This window comes from Ornithodoros turicata, unplaced genomic scaffold, assembly GCF_037126465.1.
Source record: "Ornithodoros turicata isolate Travis unplaced genomic scaffold, ASM3712646v1 Chromosome39, whole genome shotgun sequence".
Classification (NCBI taxonomy): domain Eukaryota; kingdom Metazoa; phylum Arthropoda; class Arachnida; order Ixodida; family Argasidae; genus Ornithodoros; species Ornithodoros turicata.
This window is the reverse complement of record NW_026999369.1, coordinates 96,689-115,706: the sequence shown is the minus strand read 5'-3', so window position 1 is coordinate 115,706 and position 19,018 is coordinate 96,689. Positions and strand designations below refer to the sequence as shown.

Below are 19,018 nucleotides of genomic sequence, written 5' to 3'. Positions count from 1 at the left end.
ATCAACCTACGGAAGACGTGGGAGGCATGTGCACCCTACAGGTAAATTGCAGTCCATTTTTTCCGCTATCGTTCGTTATGTCTGTCGGGTTAGCTCTCTGCAACAGTAGTATGGGATCAGCTCAACTGGCCCACAACTCACACAGTGGCCTGGACGCCATTAATTAGCAATTAGAGCAATTTGGTACCCCCCACAGTAATTGGGACCCTCCAGGGAGTCATTACACTAATTGGGGAGCATCTAAGACGTGTCCAGACCACTGTGTGAGTTGTGGGCTAGTTGAGCTGAAAAAAAAATAGGCAGAAAATAAAATAAAAAGATAGAAATAGAGTGGAGAGAAACAATTTATTCGAAAATCAACGATGGCGTGACGAAGAAACGGCTCCGGGTGACCAGCGCTTGTTGACGTCGGGTAGTTGCAGAGATCGACGACAGGTGGCCACTGAGTTGCAGGGCATCACACCAGATGGCGCCACCATCATAGCTATAGGCGAGAAAGACAGAACAAGATACAAGCGGCGGGTAAAAAATGCAACACTGCTGAACAAGTCTAGGCATGCGAGAGAAAAGGTCTAACCGCTACTGCTAAACAGAAAACAGTACACATCGGGGAAAAGGCAATCGCTTAGGCCTAACCACAGCGCCTCAACACTATACACCTAACACAAGGCGGGAACCGCTAAACGTGCGTCAACACGGAGAAAAGGCTTGGTCATTGCTGAACAAGTCTAAACATGCGCGAACAGGCTTAACACGAGCGCGGTCAAACATCGACAAATCACTCGTTGGTCACCGCTAAACACGGCAATCATGCGAGAAAAGAAGCGAGGCAAATCACTCACCTTTTCCCCCGCGGCGACTGCTCATCAGCCAGGCAGAAACTGAGCGAGCACACGTCTGCTCTTCACGACAGCCAGCCAGAAACTGAGCGAGCGCGGGGACTGCGGAGCACCCGAGCACACATCTGCTCTCCGCGACAGCCAGGCAGAAACTGACTGAGGCGACGCGACGCGGCAGCTACGCATGCGCGCGCGCTCCTAGCGCCCTCTGCGCGCTCCTACCGCCACCTGCGGCACCACCTGCGAGAGGCTAAGAGAGAAGAGCATTCCTGCGCCCCCTGCTGGCCGTTCTCATTGGTCGTGACGTCATCCTATTGTCTCAGGGCTACACTGTTTTTTTTTCACTAATGCTCCTTTGGACAAGGTCAATCTACAATGAAGTCATGGCATGACGTCATCATGCACCTGCGTGGCTCAAGGACGCGTACGCTCTAGACAGAGGACCTATTTTATTGGATCACTACCCCAAGATTATTTCCTTTATTCTTCTATAACGATTGAATAGGAAACTATTCCAGAAGAGCACCATACATGAAAACTAATCCTAGGAATTCCAAAGTCTTACTAAATGAGACTTGCAAAAGAACAAAATATCCTAACACTTAACTCCATCAACGGCTAATAAGAGGACTAGGCACTCAACAAATCAACACAGAGTACGGTTAGCAAGTCAAAAAAGAAAAAATACAAAGCGTCAACAAAGGAAAGCATCCATGTCGGGGCATGTCAGAACACGTCAGGACAAATTGCACGACAGCTGGGCAACAGAGGAAAACAAACACTTGAACAGAGTGAAAAGACACTCACTATCATCGGACACGTACACTACATTCCCTCATTGTAAATCCGCTCGTCACAAAATCCACCTGCATCGATGAACACCATTCACCAGTGACGAACCACACATCCACACCCCACCAGAGGCAGACAGAACCCCAGCGAAACTAAGCTCTTCCACTGACGGCCAACGCAATTGCTAGGAGCAGAATTAACGTGTCCAGACCCGCCACTGTCCAAGAGAGAAGTGAATCCTTGCGCCCCCTGCAGGCCGTTCTCAGTGTTCGTGATGTCACCCTATTTTCTCATGGCTACACTGTTTTTTTCCACTAATGCTCCTCTAGACAAGGTCAACCTGAAACAATAGTGTTGCAGTATGACGTCATCATGCAGGTGCGTGGCTCAAGGACGCTTACGCTCTACACAGGGGACCTGTTATTTATTGAATCACTATCCCTAGATTATTTTCTTTATTCTACTATAATGATTGCATCGGGAACTATTGCAGAAAAACGCCATAGATAAGAGGAGATTGTAGCATTTCATTCCCAAAGTCTTACTGTACAGGGAAAAACAAAATATTGGTTCAGCAAGACATGTCCATCCCAGCCAAGACCCATGCACCTAACTGAATAATGACGCTTTGTTCCTCCTGAATAAAGTCACACACCTGTCCCCCTCGCGGTTACTCTCTGAACTAAATGAATCACAAAATTATTAAGAATAGCTCTACTCCCATTCAAGGCAGCACTATCGTCATCGTCAAGAATATTCCTTGTACAAAAAGAAAAAAAAACTACGTGTAGAAGGAAAGCATGTCAGAACAGGTCAGAGCATGTCAGCGCATGTTTGTCAGACAACAAGGGGGAAAAAAGCGAAAAGAAACAAAGAAAACCAGCATCAGACTATTTCTAAGCACACACACTCCTCTTATTCAAAAACAGTGCTCATCATAAATCCGTCCAGGACAATACACACAATTTTTCTATTGCTACACTTTTTTCCAGTAACGATCAATCCATTGCTACAGACTGCGTGACGTCATCACATCCTGTCTGAAGAACACAGCGGCAAAGACAAAGACTCCTATTATTTATTGAATCGCAAAATTATTTCCTGTGTCCTACTCTTAATGACATTCATTCTCTCATTAAAATTCAACAAAAAAGCACCGTGCATATTAACGATTTTCACCCCAAAGGCTCATCATGGTCATTAGAATTACAGTAAACTACCACTGCTCTTTAAAATGATAAGTGAGTCCACTCAACATCAGCTCCAGGCTTAGGTAATACATGACCCTTTCTATGCTCATACATTCGTTGCCTGAGGCTGCACCTGCGAGCAAAAAGGCGCGAAAGCCGGGGGCAAAGTTCCATTCGCGCATTGCGAGCAAAAAGGCGCCAAAGCCGGGGAGCAAAGTTCCATTCGCGCATGCCAAAGCACAAGACAGAACGCCTTTACGGGAACATGATGGCATTCCCACGATATTAATGATTTTCTACCTTGCATTGCACTTTAGAAAAACTACCTCAAAACTATAATTTTACGAGTCCATTAAAATTCTACTTTCTATGGAAACTATAATTGCCCTATTACTTGGATGGCTATTAATGAACCGCTCCAATTTTTTCTCTCTTCTCATTTCAGCCTTGTCATGCAGTGAAGCAGACTCACATCCAAAATAATTAATTTACACTGAGGGTGCCGTGCTTCAGGATTCCTATCCTGCGCTCAGATGCAAGCATTTCTTCACGGATACCTTTAACAGCTGACTTCCTCAACATACCGAGCTCCTAACAACATCTAACAAACAATCAGAGAAAACCTCTTCTCAGCTGTACCATGCGATTTTCTTCTGCGTAAAATCGGTAATTTGAGGAAGAGAGCAGCGAAGAATTGCGCGGAGTTGTGCTTGTCTTAAAAAACCTGAAGCATATGCTAATAAACTAAGAAAAAGACACTCATGTCTGGTATATTTGATAGTGCCACATACACAGACGCATTGCCCTTGCGTAAAGAAAGCACAGGACAGGGATACACACATTTCCTTAGGTGAGCAGGGAAAAGGCTTAAGACCTCAGGTCACCACACATCCCCACGCGGCTAGCACAACATGACACCAACAAGATACTAGCAGCGGGAAGAACTGCAACACTGCTAAACAAGTCCAGACATGCCACGATGACGTCACAAATCAGGGAAAAAAAAGCACACGCATGCACGCACAGAGGACAACGCATTAAACACACGGAGCGCTCAGGAATAATCGTAGCGTTACCGCACATCGCTACGAACCTCAACGTCTAACACAAGACGGCAGCATCAAGATATTAGCGAAGGGTAAAAATTGCAACACTACTGAACAAGTCCAGACATGCGACATCGCATACAAAACACTGCTCATCGGGGAAAAGGCCTAAGCCCGCGGCGGATCATCATAGAGCATACACAACTTCATTTTTCTATTTCGCGTAAACTAAACGCGGTCTGCTTGGAGAACGACGTACAAATTGTCTTAAGGAGCAGAGAAATATAGAAAATTCTACTCCGTGCTCAGATACCAGCATTTCTGCTCAAAAACCTGCAAAATTAAGCACTGCTTACTTCGTCAAGATATCGAACATCCAACAAAATCAAACAAACAACCCCACTTCCACTGGTAGAACACTATTCAGCTTTTACGCAGGAGGCTTTCTTCTACATAAAAGTAGAGAAAATAAGAAAAGAACAGCGAAACATTACACGCACTTTTGCTCGCATAGCTATAAGAGAAAGAATAAATAAAAAAATAACGACGCACACGCTAATAAACTGTGACAAAGACACCCGTTTCTGCTATCAGATAATTATTGCATAATGCTAAATACTCATTTGCATTGTCCCTGCGTGAAGAAAGCAGAGGACAGGGATACATAATTTATCTTAAGCGAGCAGGGAAAGCCACTTCTACTCGAACAGCTTAATACCATAAAGTCTGAATTCTTGCAAAGAAAATAAAGCTTGAACAGCACTTCGAAGGTGACAGACACATACTAACAAACAAACAAACACTTCTATTCATTTCTATTGATAAAGGCGTAAACCACACTACAAGAACAAAGCACACTGCTTCAGGAAAGCGTATCAAATGCAACGCAACAGGACCGGCCCTCATAAAATAGCCTGCCCAAAACAAAGACTTCACCAGGTTCGCGAGGCAATTCCATTAAAAACGCTCTCGGTCTATCCTACAGATGTGGATGTGGATGTGGATAAAAATAATGTGGATTTAAGTGGTTGTGAGAATAGACTTTGTGTTTGTGAGTGTGAAAATGTGTGTGTGTCTGTGTGTGCGCGCGCTTTTCTGAACCAGGGATCCCACTTGACAAGTAAGGTCTTTGTGTGTGCCTTTTCATGTGGCACGAGTGATACATTTATGTACTATTGCGCGGAATAGTGGTTTAAAAAATAAGGGTAGCAGCGCTTGCATTCTTATCTGTAGGATAGACCGAGAGCGTTTTTAATGGAATTGCCTCGCGAACCTGGTGAAGTCTTTGTTTTGGGCAGGTTATTTTATGAGAGCCGGTCCTGTTGCGTTGCATTTGATACGCTTTCCTGAAGCAGTGTGCTTTGTTCTTGTAGTGTGGTTTACGCCTTTATCAATAGAAATGAATAGAAATGTTTGTGTGTTTGTTAGTATGTGTCTGTCACCTTCGAAGTGCTGTTCAATCTTTATTTTCTTTGCAAAAATTCAGACTTTATGGTATTAAGCTGTTCGAGTAGAAGTGACTTTCCCTTCTCGCTTAAGATAAATTGTGTATCCCTGTCCTGTGCTTTCTTCACGCAGGGACAATGCAAATGAGTATTTAGCATTATGCAATAATTATCTGATAGCAGAAATGGGTGTCTTTGTCACAGTTTATTAGCGTGTGCGTCGTTATGTTATATATTTTTTCTGTTATAGCTATGCGAGCAAAAGTACGTGTAATGTTTCGCTGCTCTTTTCTTATTTTCTCTACTTTTATGTAGAAGAAAGCCTCCTGCGTAAAAGCTGAATAGTGTTCTACCAGTGGAAGTGGGGTTGTTTGTTTCATTTTGTTGGGTGTTCGATATCTTGACGAACTAAGCAGTGCTTAATTTTGCAGGTCTTTGCGCAGAAATGCTGGTGTCTGAGCACGGAGTAGAAATTTCTATATTTCTCTGCTCCTTAAGAAAATGTGTAAGTCGTTTTCCAAGCAGACCGCGTTTAGTTTACGCGAAATAGAAAAATGAAGTTGTGTATTCACTATGATGATTCGCCGCGGGCTTAGGCCTTTTCCCCGATGAGCAGTGTTTTGTATGCGATGCCGCATGTCTGGACTTGTTCAGTAGTGTTGCAATTTTTACCCTTCGCTAATATCTTGTTGCTGCCGTCTTGTGTTAGACGTTGAGCTCCGTAGCGATGTGCGGTAACGCTACGATTATTCCTGAGCGCTCCGTGTGTTTAATGTGTTGTCCTCTTTGCGTGCATGCGTGTGCATTTTTCCTGATTTGTAACGTCATCATGGCATGTCTGGACTTGTTTAGCAGTGTTGCAGTTCTTCCCGCTGCTAGTATCTTGTTGGTGTCATGTTGTGCTAGCCGCGTGACGATGTGTGGTGACCTGAGGTCTTAAGCCTTTTCCCTGCTCACCTAAGGAAATTTGTGTATCCCTGTCCTGTGCTTTCTTTACGCAAGGGCAATGCGTCTGCGTATGTGGCACGATCAGATACCAGACATGAGTGTCTCTTTCTTAGTTTATTAGCATATGCTTCAGGTTTTTTAAATCAAGCACAAGTGCGCGCAATTTTTCGCTGCTCTCTTCCTCAAATCACCGATTTTACGCAGAAAAATAGCTGAGAAGAGAAGATACAGCTGAGAAGGTACAGCTGAGAAGAGGGTTTCTCTGATTGTTTGTTAGATGTTGTTAGGAGCTCGGTATGTTGAGGAAGTCAGCTGTTAAAGGTATCCGTGAAGAAATGCTTGCGTCTGAGCGCAGGATAGGAATTCCTGAAGCACGGCACCCTCAGTGTAAATTAATTATTTTAGATGTGAGTCTGCTTCACTGCATGACGACGCTGAAATGGGAAGATAGAAAAAAATGGAGCGGTTCATTAATAGCCATCCAAGTAATAGGTCAATTATAGTTTCCATTGTGCTTTGGCGTGCGCGAATAGAACTTCGCTCTCCGGCTTTCGCGCCTTTTTGCTCGCAATGCGCGAATGGAACTTTGCCCACCCGGCTTTGGCGCCTTTTTGCTTGCAGGTGTAGCCTAAGACAAGGAATGTATGAACATAGAAAGGGTCATGTATTACATAAGCCTGGAGGTGATGTTGAGTGGTCTCACTTATTATTTTAAAAGAGCAGTGGTAGCTTACTGTAATTCTAATGACCATGATGAGCCTTTGGGGTGAAAATCGTTAATATGCGGGTGCTTTTTTGTTGAATTTTAATGAGAGAATGAATGTCATTAAGAGTAGGACAAAGGAAATAATCTTGCGATTCAATGAATAATAGGAGTCTTTGCCGCTGTCTTCTGCTTCAGACAGGATGTGATGACGTCACGCAGTCTGTAGCAATGCATTGACCGTTACTGGAAAAAAAGTGTACCAATAGAAAAATGGTGTGTATTGCCCTGGACGGATTTATGATGAGTACTGTTTTTGGATAAGAGGAGTGCGTGTGCTTACAAATAGTTTGATACTGGTTTTCTCCTTTCTTTCTTTTCGCTTTTTTCCCCGTTGTTGTCTGACAAACATGCGCTGACATGCCTGGGCCTGTTCTGACATGCTTTCCTTCTACATGTAGTTTTTTTTTTCTTTTTGTACAAGGAATATTCTTGACGATGACGATAGTGCTGCCTTGAATGGGAGTAGAGCTATTCTTAATAATTTTGCGATTCATTTAGTTCAGAGAGTAACTGTGAGGGGGACAGGTGTGTGACTTTATTCAGGAGGAACAAAGCGTCATTATTCAGTTAGGTGCATGGCTCTTGGCTGGGATGGACATGTCTTGCTGAACCATTTTTTTTCCCTGTACAGCAAGACTTTGGGAATGAAATGCTACAATCTCCTCGTGTCTATGGTGTTTTTCTGCAATAGTTCTATATGCAATCATTATAGTAGAATAAAGGAAATAATCTAGGGATAGTGATTCAATAAATAACAGGTCCCCTGTCTAGAGCGTACGCGTCCTTGAGCCACGCACCTGCATGATGACGTCATACCGCGAGACTATTGTTTCAGGTTGACCTTGTCTAGAGGAGCATTAGTGAAAAAAAAACAGGGTAGCCCTGAGACAATAGGATGACGTCACGACCAATGAGAACGGCCTGCAGGGGGCGCAAGGATTCACTTCTCTCTTGAACACTGACGGGTCTGGACACGCAAATTCTGCTCCTGGTAATCGCGTTGGCTGTCAGTGGAAGAGCGTAGCTTCGGTGGGGTTCTGTCTGCCCCTGATGGGGTGCGGATGTGTGGTTCGTCACTGGTGAATGGTGTTTGACGATGCAGGTGGATTTTGTGACGAGCGGATTTACAATTGGGGAATGCTGTGAACGTGAAAAATGATGGTGAGTGTCTTTTCACTCTGTTCAAGTGTTTGTTTTCCTCTGTTGCCCAGCAGTCGTGCAATTTGTCCTGACGTGTTCTGACATGCCACGACATGCATGCTTTCCTTTGTTGGCGCTTTGTATTTTTTTCTTTTTTGACAAGGAACATTGTTGTCTTGACGATAGTGCGGCCCTGAGTTCTGCGCTCCTGGTTACCCATACTCTGTGTTGATTTAGTGAGTGCCTAGTCCTCTTATTTGCCATTGATTAAGTTATGTGTTAGGATATTTTGTTCTTTTGGAAGTCTCATTTAGTAAGACTTTGGAATTCCTACGATCAGCTTTCATGCATAGTGCTCTTCTGCAATAGTTTCCTATTCAATCGTTATAGAAGAATAAAGGAAGTAATCTTGGGATAGTGATTCAATAAATAATACGTCCCCTGTCTAGAGCACACACGTCCTTGAGCCACGCAGGTGCGTGATGACGTCATATCGTGGCTTCACTGCAGATTGACCTTGTCTAGAGGAGCATTAGCGGAAAAAAACAGAGTAGCCCTGAGACAATAGGATGAAGTCACGACCAATGAGAACGGCCAGCAGGGGGCGCAGGAATGCTCTTCTCTCTTAGCCTCTCGGAGGTGGTCGCCCCAGAGGGCGCCAGGAGCGCGCATGCGTAGCGGCCGCGGAGCGGCGTCTCAGTCAGTTTCTCGCTGGCTGTCACTGAGAGCAGTCGCATCAGTCTGCGCTCCTGCTGTGGTGAGCTGATTTGTTGTGTAACTAATGCTTTCGCCAACTTTGTTGTGCGATATTCGTCCCAGTGCACGTCGGGTGCTGGTTGCTGATGTCCGGGCATCCCAGCCATTTTCTATCTTCTTCTGCCTTGGGAACGGTTGTAGCGCTGACGTGATTCTTAATAATTGTGTTGTGAGATTAGTTGAGAAAGTAACCGCTAGGGGGTACAGCTGTGGGCTTTATACAGGAGAAAAAAACCATTACGAGTCAGTTCTCTGCCTGGCTGTCGGATAGAGCAGTCGCATCGTTTTGCACTCCTGTTGTGGTGGGATCATTTGTTGTGTAACTAATTCTATTTTCTTGTTAGCTATTGATGGTTTGCATAATCTTGCTTTCCCAGCCTCTGTATTACGAGTGTTTTTCTCCTTGCATGTCGAGAGCTGTCCTAACTTACCCAGACATGCCATGATGACGTCACAGCTGACGTCACAGGATGTCTGGAACTGGTGGTCATAGCTGTGATGCTTTGCAACCTGCCTCTGTGCTCCGTCGCCCAGCGACGGTCAGCGGCCGTTCCGGACCGCTTTCTTCAAGATGGCGTCGTTGATCTTCAACTAAACTCCTCCTCTCCACTCTATTTCTATCTTTTTTTATTTTTTATGGACTCTCGTAGTGCACAACGCTCGGGTGGTCTGGACACGAGTTAGACGTACCCAATTAGTGTGGTGGCTCCCTGGAGGGTGCTGATTAATGTGGATGTCCCAATTAGCTCTAATTGCTAATTAAACGTGTCCAGAAGCCTTGTAGCGTTGTGCACTATGAGAGTCCATCCCTTACTACTGTGGGGTAGTGCAAGAGTGGATAGGCGAGGAAAAATGTTGGAGAGGGTGCTCTTTTCAAGGCCTATTTGTCTACTGAACACAGGGCTACTCACATATGTACATTCTTCGACTCAAACTTTTTCTTGCTTAGATATGTCACTGTGCAGTCCCTCTCTCTTTCATTCTTTTGACTGGACAGTTGAACAGAACCCGCATGGAAGTGATCACTTCCCCGTGGTTATAAAATTCCGTCGTCACACAAACTCGCTGATGACACGACCACCACGATGGAAACATTCCGAGGCAGACTGCAACTTGTTCCAAACACAGGCCTGTGTTGTGCCTTCGTCCTTTGAACGCATGTCTGTTGAAGAGGCAAATAACACTATCACCAGCATAATCGTACACGCTGCTGAGCAGTCCATTCCTCAGACATCTGGCCGTCTTCCCAGGCGTCCCAAACCCTGGTGGACAGATGAATGCGCAAAGGCACGCAAAGCACAGAACAGAACATGGGGTATCTTTAGGAGGTACCCCACTGGGACAAACATTCTTCTTTTCAAAAGAGCTCGTGCTAGGGCACGTTGGACACGGCGACAAGCCAAAAAACAGTCTTGGAGCACTTTTGTGTCATCTTTAAACACAAACACCCCATCTAAAGTAGTATGGGACAGGCTTAAGAAAATTAAAGGTGACTATACCAGTTTGTCTATCCCTTTGCTTCAAGTGAATGGGACAGTCTGTCAGAGTTTGGACGAGCAAGCTATTGTCCTTTGCGAACATTTTTGCACGTGTCGAGCTAGTCCCACTACAGTAGTGACTTTTTCAAGCTTAAAGAACGTGCTGAGAAGCAGCACGTCCCTCATAGATCAGGTGACAGGTGTGCTTATAACAAGCCTTTTACAATGGCAGAACTGTTAAGGGCCTTGTCCGGTCGAAAAAATACAGCACCAGTACCAGACAGAATCACCTATTCAATGCTAGTGCACTTGCCACGCGAGTCTCTATCCAGTCTTCTTGACTTCTTTAATCTAGTCTGGCGAGAAGGTCAGCTTCCTTCCCAGTGGAAAGTGGCGACCATCATCCCCCTCCTAAAGCCAGGAAAAGATGAATCGGATCCATCGAGTTACAGGCCAATTGCACTTACCAGTTGCCTGGGTAAAACATTTGAGCGGATGGTAAATGGTCGTCTTATGTATTTCCTCGAAGAAAATCATTGCTTCGACAGGTATCAGTGTGGCTTTAGGGCTGCACGATCAACATCAGATCACATGTTGAGGCTCGAAACCACAATAAGAGAAGCCTTTATCAGGAGACAACACTGTGTGCCATTGTTTTTCGATCTTGAAAAGGCTTACGACACAGCGTGGCGGTATGGCATACTTAGAGATTTGCAAGTTCTAGGAATTCGTGGTCGTTTGTTTCGCTGTGTCGCCAATTTTCTTGAAGGACGGACATTCAGGGTCCAGTTAGGCACTACAATCTCTCAACCATTCGCACAAGAGAATGGTGTTCCACAAGGAGCTGTTCTCAGTGTCACCCTATTCATAATCAAAGTGAACTCTCTTGTCCGTGTCCTACCTCCATCCATTTCATACTCACTTTATGTAGATGACTTGCAGATCTCTTGCTCTTCTTCCAGTCTTGCTGTCTGTGAGCGTCAGCTACAACTTGCCGTTAACAAGCTGTGCAAATGGGTATGCGAGAATGGATTTAGATTTTCACCCAGAAAGATTTTGTGTACCCTTTTCACGACTCAGGGGCTTCTTTGCTGAGCCAGATGATAAAATGAATGGTCAGGACATCACTGTTCAGGACGAGCATAAATTTCTTGGCGTTAACTTTGATAAGAAGCTAACTTTCTCCTCCCACGTGAAGAACTTGAAAACAAAATGCTTAAAGTCTCTGAACATACTTAAAATTGTATCCCACAGATCATGGGGTGCAGACCGTCAATCCCTTCACCGTATATATAGCAGCACTGTTCGTGCGAAGTTAAATTACGGGTGTTTCGTTTACGGATCGGCACGCCCTTCCGTCTTGAAGGCTCTAGATGCTGTGCACCACCTCGGGTTAAGGTTAGTGCTTGGGGCTTTCAGAACCACTCCAGTCCAGAGTCTTTACGTACAGTCAAACGAGTGGTCTCTGGAAACACGGCGTATTTATCTTGGAGCTTCGTATAGCATGAGAATTAGGAGCACTCTCAACATCCTGCTTTACCCTGCATAAAAGGCACTCGCTTTAAGCAGCTTTTTGAGAACAAGCCCCATGCGATAGCCCCGTTCAGCATGCGACTCCAACATGATGTTAAGAACTATGCTTTCACCTGTTTTAGCTTACCCTCAGTAGACTGTAGCAAGATGGTTCCCCCTTGGCAACAACCCGTTGCGTGTGATGTAACTCTTCTAAAATACAACAAACAGGAAACCCCTGCAGCAGAAATCATGCATGAATTTGAAGACCTGAAAAAAAGCTTTGGTGATCATGTTGAGATTTACACGGATGCATCGAAATCCAACGTTGGGGTGTCATGCGCCATGATATCTGGCACATGCACAAAGTCACACAATTTAAGTACTGTTTTATCGATCTTTAGTGGTAAGATGTACGCTATTATTGTAGTACTCAATCACATTCTTCAGGAACACGTTGTGACGTCAGTGATATACTCAGACTCCCTCAGCTCTCTGCGTGCAATCAGTAGTCTTGCAACACACAAGAACCTACTGGTCAGGCGGGCACGGTACCTAATGAGTCTCATACAAGAAAAAGGGGTACAGCTTGAGGCTATGCTGGGTGCCAAGCCACGTCGGCATTCGCGGAAATGAGAAAGCTGATCGTGCAGCTGCAGCTGCCCAAGGAAATGATATCACACCTTTTGAAATTCCGTCTAGTGACTTGATGCTGCAACTCAAGAAATATATCAACAAGAAATGGCAGGGTTTCTGGGCAACACAAACACACAACAAACTTCAGACAGTCAAACCTCATGTTGGCGCATGTGTTCAACTTTTTCCAAAGCGACATCATGAGGTCCTATTGAGTCGACTGAGGCTAGGGCACACCTTTCTCACTCATGGACATCTTTTACGGGGAGAGGAAGCACCCGTGTGCACAAGGTGCGGAGCTGACCTTTCCGTTTTACACCTGCTCATCACTTGCCCTTTGTTTGAAGAACATCGTAAGCCGTGTTTCCCTTTCTTTTATGACCACTATTTGCCTCTTCACCCATCACTTTTGCTGGGTGATGAGGCTCTCGTTCCATTTGAAAATGTTTTAATTTTTTTAGAGAGGTGAATGTAATCAACCAGTTGTGAAGTTTTAGTTCACCAGTTTTACCTTCCGATTTACACAGAAGTGTAGTTACACAACTCTCTTTTTAATTAAATCACTATACTCTTAACATAACCCCTTCATGTATCATCATCGTATTTTGGCGTATTATGATCTCAGTTGTCGCTGCGCCATTAAACTCACAATCCACAATCCAATCCAGATAGGGCTGGGGAGACGACACAGACCATTGGGAATGTTAAACATGCCAGGATACACAGCAAGGAAATGAAGGTGGTGGTGCTAGTGAAAGAGTTCACCGTTGGAGGAGAGTAATGCAGATTTTCCGACTTATTAATACAACATATTGAAGAAACAAACCCCGTGCGAAGAAACGTGACACAGATGGAGCAGACAGGGCAAGCACTCCTTCGAACAAAGGGACACATCCAGATTTTTGCACATGCTCCTGAATATAGGAACGGGCACAGTTTCCTATAAAGGGGTTAAAAATTTGGCGATTCGGTAGTGATTTGTTAGATCTCTATCTAAGGTCCACTGTGACCAGTATTGAAGATGTGCTTTTTTTTTCTCAGCGTAGTGAATCTTCATAGGCTCGTCTGTTGCTCCATTATTATCTGAGGTTTACCTGAGCTCCTTTGACTCATGTGTTGTGTCGTACCTAAAGTCTCGTGCTCCAGATTCCGTTGTTATAGCCCAATATATGTGGATGATTTCATCTTTGCCTCCCGCAATATCACTCTGCACTCACTGCATGTGATCCGTAATGCTGGACCTAAGTTATGTTTCAGTGAAGAGTGGCCAACAGCTGGGAAGCTAAAGTTTTTAGATTTGACTGTACGCAAATGATGGTCTATATACTGCTATGCTAAATTCGAGGAAGAATCGGGTAAAACCCAAAAACCTCAGACCCTATATGGATATGAACCCTGTTTTTCGTGAAGTAAATATTGTTGCTGCTTTTGAGTCCTTCTGTTTCAGGGGTTCTTTTTTGCCAAACTCTGTTTTTTTACAGTATCGAGTCCTCGATCAGCTCGCCTGCAGTAAAGCCGATTTTTCGGTGCCGTTTCTTCACATTCTGTTTCTTCAATAGGAAGAGAATGTAGGGGTCGCACACATTACGAGACAGGGATATGATTTGAAGGAAGGGTACATGCATTACTTGTTCTTTTTCTCATCCCGGTCCTTTGTATGTCGGAGACATTCCTTCACTTCTTTTTCCACATCGAAGTTTGTAGCTTCTGAAAATTTACTGTGGGAGCGTACAGCAGCTGAAAATGTCAGAAAGTCAGTCAAACTGTGCAAATGGTAAACAATCAAGCAAGCATGATGATCAAGAGGGTGACAAAAATCGGTGTTACAGAGCAGATGAGTTCAGGAACACAAGTTGAGTAGATCACAATGCTAGCCATTCCTGGTAAACGGGGTAGGGTGAACACACAGGTTAACCGGTACATATTTTAAATGGTAAAAGCTAGGCATTTCACTATATTTCTATGCGTTATTGAACCTGACCCTGTTACTGTGTTCTCTGCCTCAGATGCTTTGCTTATAGGGCACCAATTTTCCAGTACCAACCAACGGGCAACCGGATCTGCAGGTATTGCAAGACAAAATGTGTAGCTCATGCAAAAAAGTGCAGATGAACGTGAACACGCGCCCAACCCGCAAAGTATGCATTTTGATGCATTTTAAAATTGGTATTATAAATTGCCTCGGGACAATTTGTATCGGTGATAACACTCCTGCCTGACTCATGTGAATGCTGCTGTTAGATAATTTTGTCAGTTTTAATTTAGCTAGCGCAGCAACATGATTGCTGGATGCTCTTCCCGCAGTATGCGTAATGACAATTTTTTTCTAATAAAGGGCACAAGGAAGGTTCTACTGTACAATGTTTATGTGTTCCCCTTGGCATGTTCTTGTCAACATGTCCTTAGTTGCCGATACGCAAGTTTTCCACAGCTATATGGCTTTAACTCACTTTTCGTAAATGCTGTGGTGGCTGCATCATCACCATATCATGTTCCTCAGCACAGAAGCTATACCCATCACATAGGCAATCTTCAATAAACATCAAAACCAATGGCCACTGAAAAGCGCCACCAAGCGAGCAACATGTCAACTTTTCAAAATCATTGGGTGCAATGATCCCCCTATGCAGACATACCACACGCTTGGTGGTGCACGTTCAATGCCTATTGGTTTAGATGTTTACTGAAGATTGCCTGTGTGACAGGGGTATTCTGATGTTGATATTCCCTCAGCTATAAACCTGCTAGAGTCAACATAGTTTTCCACAGGGCAACGTGCAGCGGAACAACGGCTCATCAGTCCTGGAAAAACTTTCTACTCTAATCTGAACAGAAACAGAACATATTTTGTTCACAAATAATTCACGAAAACGCCAACAGGTGCCAGGGGTTGAACCTAGACCTTCCTGATTACTTCTCAAGGATGCTAACCTTACATACACCGTTTATGAATTACTTGTTGACATTGCCCCTTAGGCACTTGGAGGCTCTATGTGTTGTGAATGTCCCTAAATGGAGCTCACCTCAGCTATTTTGCTTATCTGTTCACGTTTCTTGTTTGTTCCTCATTCAGTACAGATTAGATAGATTGATTTGGCACCACTCGACTGTATCAATCAATGAAGCACATATAGAGTATACTCTTCAAAAATGCACCAGAATAGGTCAAGGCCTATATGAATGGGCTCATTACTTCTTGCATGTACGTACCGGAGAGTATGTCTGCGAGTCTTAATTCCACAAATCGGAGATTTCCTTTGCCTCCCTCCCAACTGTAGGCTTTCGCTACCTTGTCCGTCATGATGTAAGATAGAATGCGTTTGATGCATATCTTGAGTGTATTTCCGCCCAGAACAGAAAGCTCTTGAACCTGCAGGTACATTTACAGTTAATTTCTCTGTTGCTCACCTGAATATTAAACAATGGCTAACCAACGCACAATTTTCACACATATCTCTGCAGATGGGTCAGTAACTTCTGTTACCAGCTGACAGAAATTTGTACTTCTCTTTCGCGGCAACCAGGAATCTGATAGAAAGAGCATATTATTGGCATACACGAAACGTCTCCTTCACCACATGGAATGATCATGTTATCGCTATAGTTGATTTCTGCTGATGACATTTATGAGAATGAAAAAAAAGTTACACGCACATCTGCTATGTGGAGCTCCACATGTTACACTCTGATATTACACAGTGCCCTTACTGGCCATAGAATTGAATAGGATGTTCAATCAGTTTCTGTTGTTCTCTTTTTTTTGTATGCATATGCATAAGTTGTTGTAGTACGAAGCCATTTACTTTTACTGCACCAGAATGATGGAATTCATTCACTATGCACACAACGTACCCCGGTTTCACTGACCGAAATTTTTACGACAAAAATGCCATGTTTCAAGGCGTTCATTGTAAAATGTTAAATCCCATCCCATTAAATCTTGATCAGGCGAACAAAAGGGGTACAGCTTGGGCTGCCGAAGTGTTGAGGTATGGATAGTCCACTCACAAGCTGTTTGTCAGTGTCCTTTGTTAACTTGCTTTCAAAAGTCTCCAGTGCTTCTACTGTGTCAAATGGCTCTTGTACAAGGAGTGGCACATCAGGTACAGTTGAGCCTAGTGGTAGCTTTGATAAAATATCGTTTTGCTGTTGCAGAGCCAGGCGCAGGATGAGTAGCTTTTTCAGAACCTGGCGCTGAAATTTTGTGGAGTGTTCTCTAAATTAGATACTGGTCAATGAATGTAGTCATGGCTATAATTACCGTCTTGCTGCATACAACCATGTTGCGGCTTCAGTGACTGCAGCTGGTAAGGCTTGTCCAGTGCTGTACCACGTGAAAATTATGTATTAAACACAACATCAAAGAACTCTTTCATATGCCTTACCAGCTTCCTCTTGAGGTTGTGATGCAGATGCAGTGTACGTAGCTGCTTCAATCTCAAAGGCGTCTATAAGGATAAATTGGCAATGGTAAAAACAGGAGAGGGGTCTTCCACTCGTGCTCATACCATTGGCGCCATCAAGCTCACTCATGGTAGAATGTGACGATGAAAGATCTGTAATTCCAACAGTACCGTAATTTGGCATTTTGGAAATCAAAACACTGGGAGCTATTACAGAGTGAACAAAGTTGTAATGTGTGCTTTGTTCAGAGCCTATGGTGTCTCCGGAAGCATCTACTGATTTGCGTGCATCTCTTCATTAAGCGCATATAACCCTTGTGGACTCGCACACACGTAGGATATGTGGAAGCCCAAGAAGTAACGTACAGCTATCAGTTGTAGAAAAACTGAAACAACGGCTAGGGCTGCCAATGCAAGGTCTGAATGAAGAAAAATAGCATACGCTCTTTGGCTGCACGTTGAACATACGTTTAGAAGTCCCAAACGTCGCCACACCAGCATTGGACAGCTGTTTCGGCCTTATTGGGCCTTCATCAGCAATGCGTAGGTGGGCGACGTTTGAGCGAGTGGCGTCGGAAGGTCACGTTGAACCTGAAGTCCTCCCGTCAGGGTGAGTCACGTTGAACGTGACCTTCCGACGCCACTCGCTCAAACGTCGCCCACCTACGCATTGCTGATAAAGGCCCAATAAGGCCGAAACAGCTGTCCAATGCTGGTGTGGCGACGTTTGGGACTTATAAACATATTGCCACAAATAGGACGTCAGAGAAACACAATGAAGCAATTCCAATCCACGCGCGTCGTAGCACAGTCGTCGAAAGTGCTGCATTACATCAGCATGTAATAGGGCATCCGTTTTCAGGTACAATGCACTAAAATCTCTCAGATTCGAGCATCCAAAACGTTCAAATACTTGCAGCAGATACTGGTAGTCTTCCTCGCTTATATCCTCCCCCGTGAGATCATTTCGGAAGGCAGATTTTGCCGGCAGAGCCAATTCGTCGTACACCGCAAAAGAATTAACGTGGCTGTATGGGAATACACGTTTACGAAGCAGAATTTTGTAGTCGTTTCCAAATACCAGCTTCAGGCTCTGGAACGCCTTTGCGCCCCCCATAGATTTGACGGTTTCCACGAGCTCTCCCAGCGACGAATTTAGGTACTCCATGGTATCTCTGAATAGGAAGGTGCCAATTTCGAACGATCGAATTTTTTCCATGGAACTGGCAACGATGAAGGAAGCTCGCTTCCACCCGAGAAGGTGAAATTCCCGCAGCAGTCCGGCCAAATCGTAGGCCAGATTGTGCACCATGATCTGTAATTCTTCTCTCGTCGTGCACGCCACGTTACAGGGGCTGCACAGCGTCGCAATGTAATTTGGGTCCCCGGCAATACATCGCTTGGAATGGTCGTGATGACGGCCACGGGGTAGATCTCGCGTGCACTCCCGTTTACAGTTCGCGCAATGGGTGGCAGCTCTGTGCTCGGCCCGTTGCTCATCATTCAGCAACATTGTGGCAGGGCAGGCATTCATGGCAGCCATCTCGTCCAGCATTTCCATCAAAGCCTTCACGCACTGCCTCGCGGAATCTTCACCGTGGTGCGTCCTGACGCACATCACCTTCGAGTCGTGGGTGCGCACGAGCACGGCACAGAAGCTAGAGGTGACGTCACGCTGCATGCCAACACCACTGGGCGCGAGTACGCTCTCCGTGTCCAACGCGACGACGTAGTTATACTGCTGCTTGTACTGTATTTTATTAAATTCTACAAAATTTTTGCTAGGTTCGCAAAATTCCAATAAGATTTCGTTCACGTCCGCGCACAGGCGACGATGTTTCGCCACGCGCTCTTTTCCTCGTTAAAAGAGCGTGTGCAACGTTCGCATACGAAACACCTATTGTCTCTCATCAGTACTCGTTCGAGGGACTTGATTCCAAAAAATGTTCATCTATAGCCAATAAGTAAATTTTCTTTTCACACTCGAGTTTTGGGGGTCGCGGCTCGTGTACTCCCTGATCGACGTACTCGTACACGTAAACGGATATCTTGTTTTTGTCTTCGAAT

At 44.7% G+C, this 19,018-nt stretch overlaps 1 protein-coding gene and 1 long non-coding RNA gene across 3 annotated transcripts; both read right to left on the bottom strand.

The window, feature by feature from the left end:
- Window positions 1-326: 326 nt before the first annotated feature.
- LOC135374029 (uncharacterized) lies at window positions 327-10,066 on the bottom strand. The gene is made up of 2 exons (XR_010416724.1): window positions 9,834-10,066; window positions 327-484 (listed from the first exon to the last, which is right to left on the bottom strand). It is a non-coding gene; the product is annotated as an uncharacterized LOC135374029 (long non-coding RNA).
- A 1-nt stretch (window position 10,067) lies between these two features.
- On the bottom strand, window positions 10,068-16,997 carry LOC135374028 (uncharacterized). Of its 2 annotated transcripts, XR_010416723.1 has the most exons (6): window positions 16,934-16,997; window positions 16,810-16,872; window positions 16,557-16,742; window positions 15,759-15,918; window positions 10,868-14,285; window positions 10,068-10,811 (listed from the first exon to the last, which is right to left on the bottom strand). XR_010416723.1 is itself a non-coding variant. In XM_064607042.1 (5 exons), the coding sequence occupies exons 2-5, from the start codon at window positions 16,828-16,830 to the stop codon at window positions 14,173-14,175; spliced, it is 480 nt and encodes a 159-aa protein (XP_064463112.1). In that variant the 5' UTR covers window positions 16,831-16,872; window positions 16,934-16,997; the 3' UTR covers window positions 10,068-14,172. The 2 variants fall into 2 exon arrangements, 1 of the variants encoding a protein (XP_064463112.1); XM_064607042.1 differs by having other exon boundaries at window positions 10,068-14,285.
- Window positions 16,998-19,018: the final 2,021 nt, after the last annotated feature.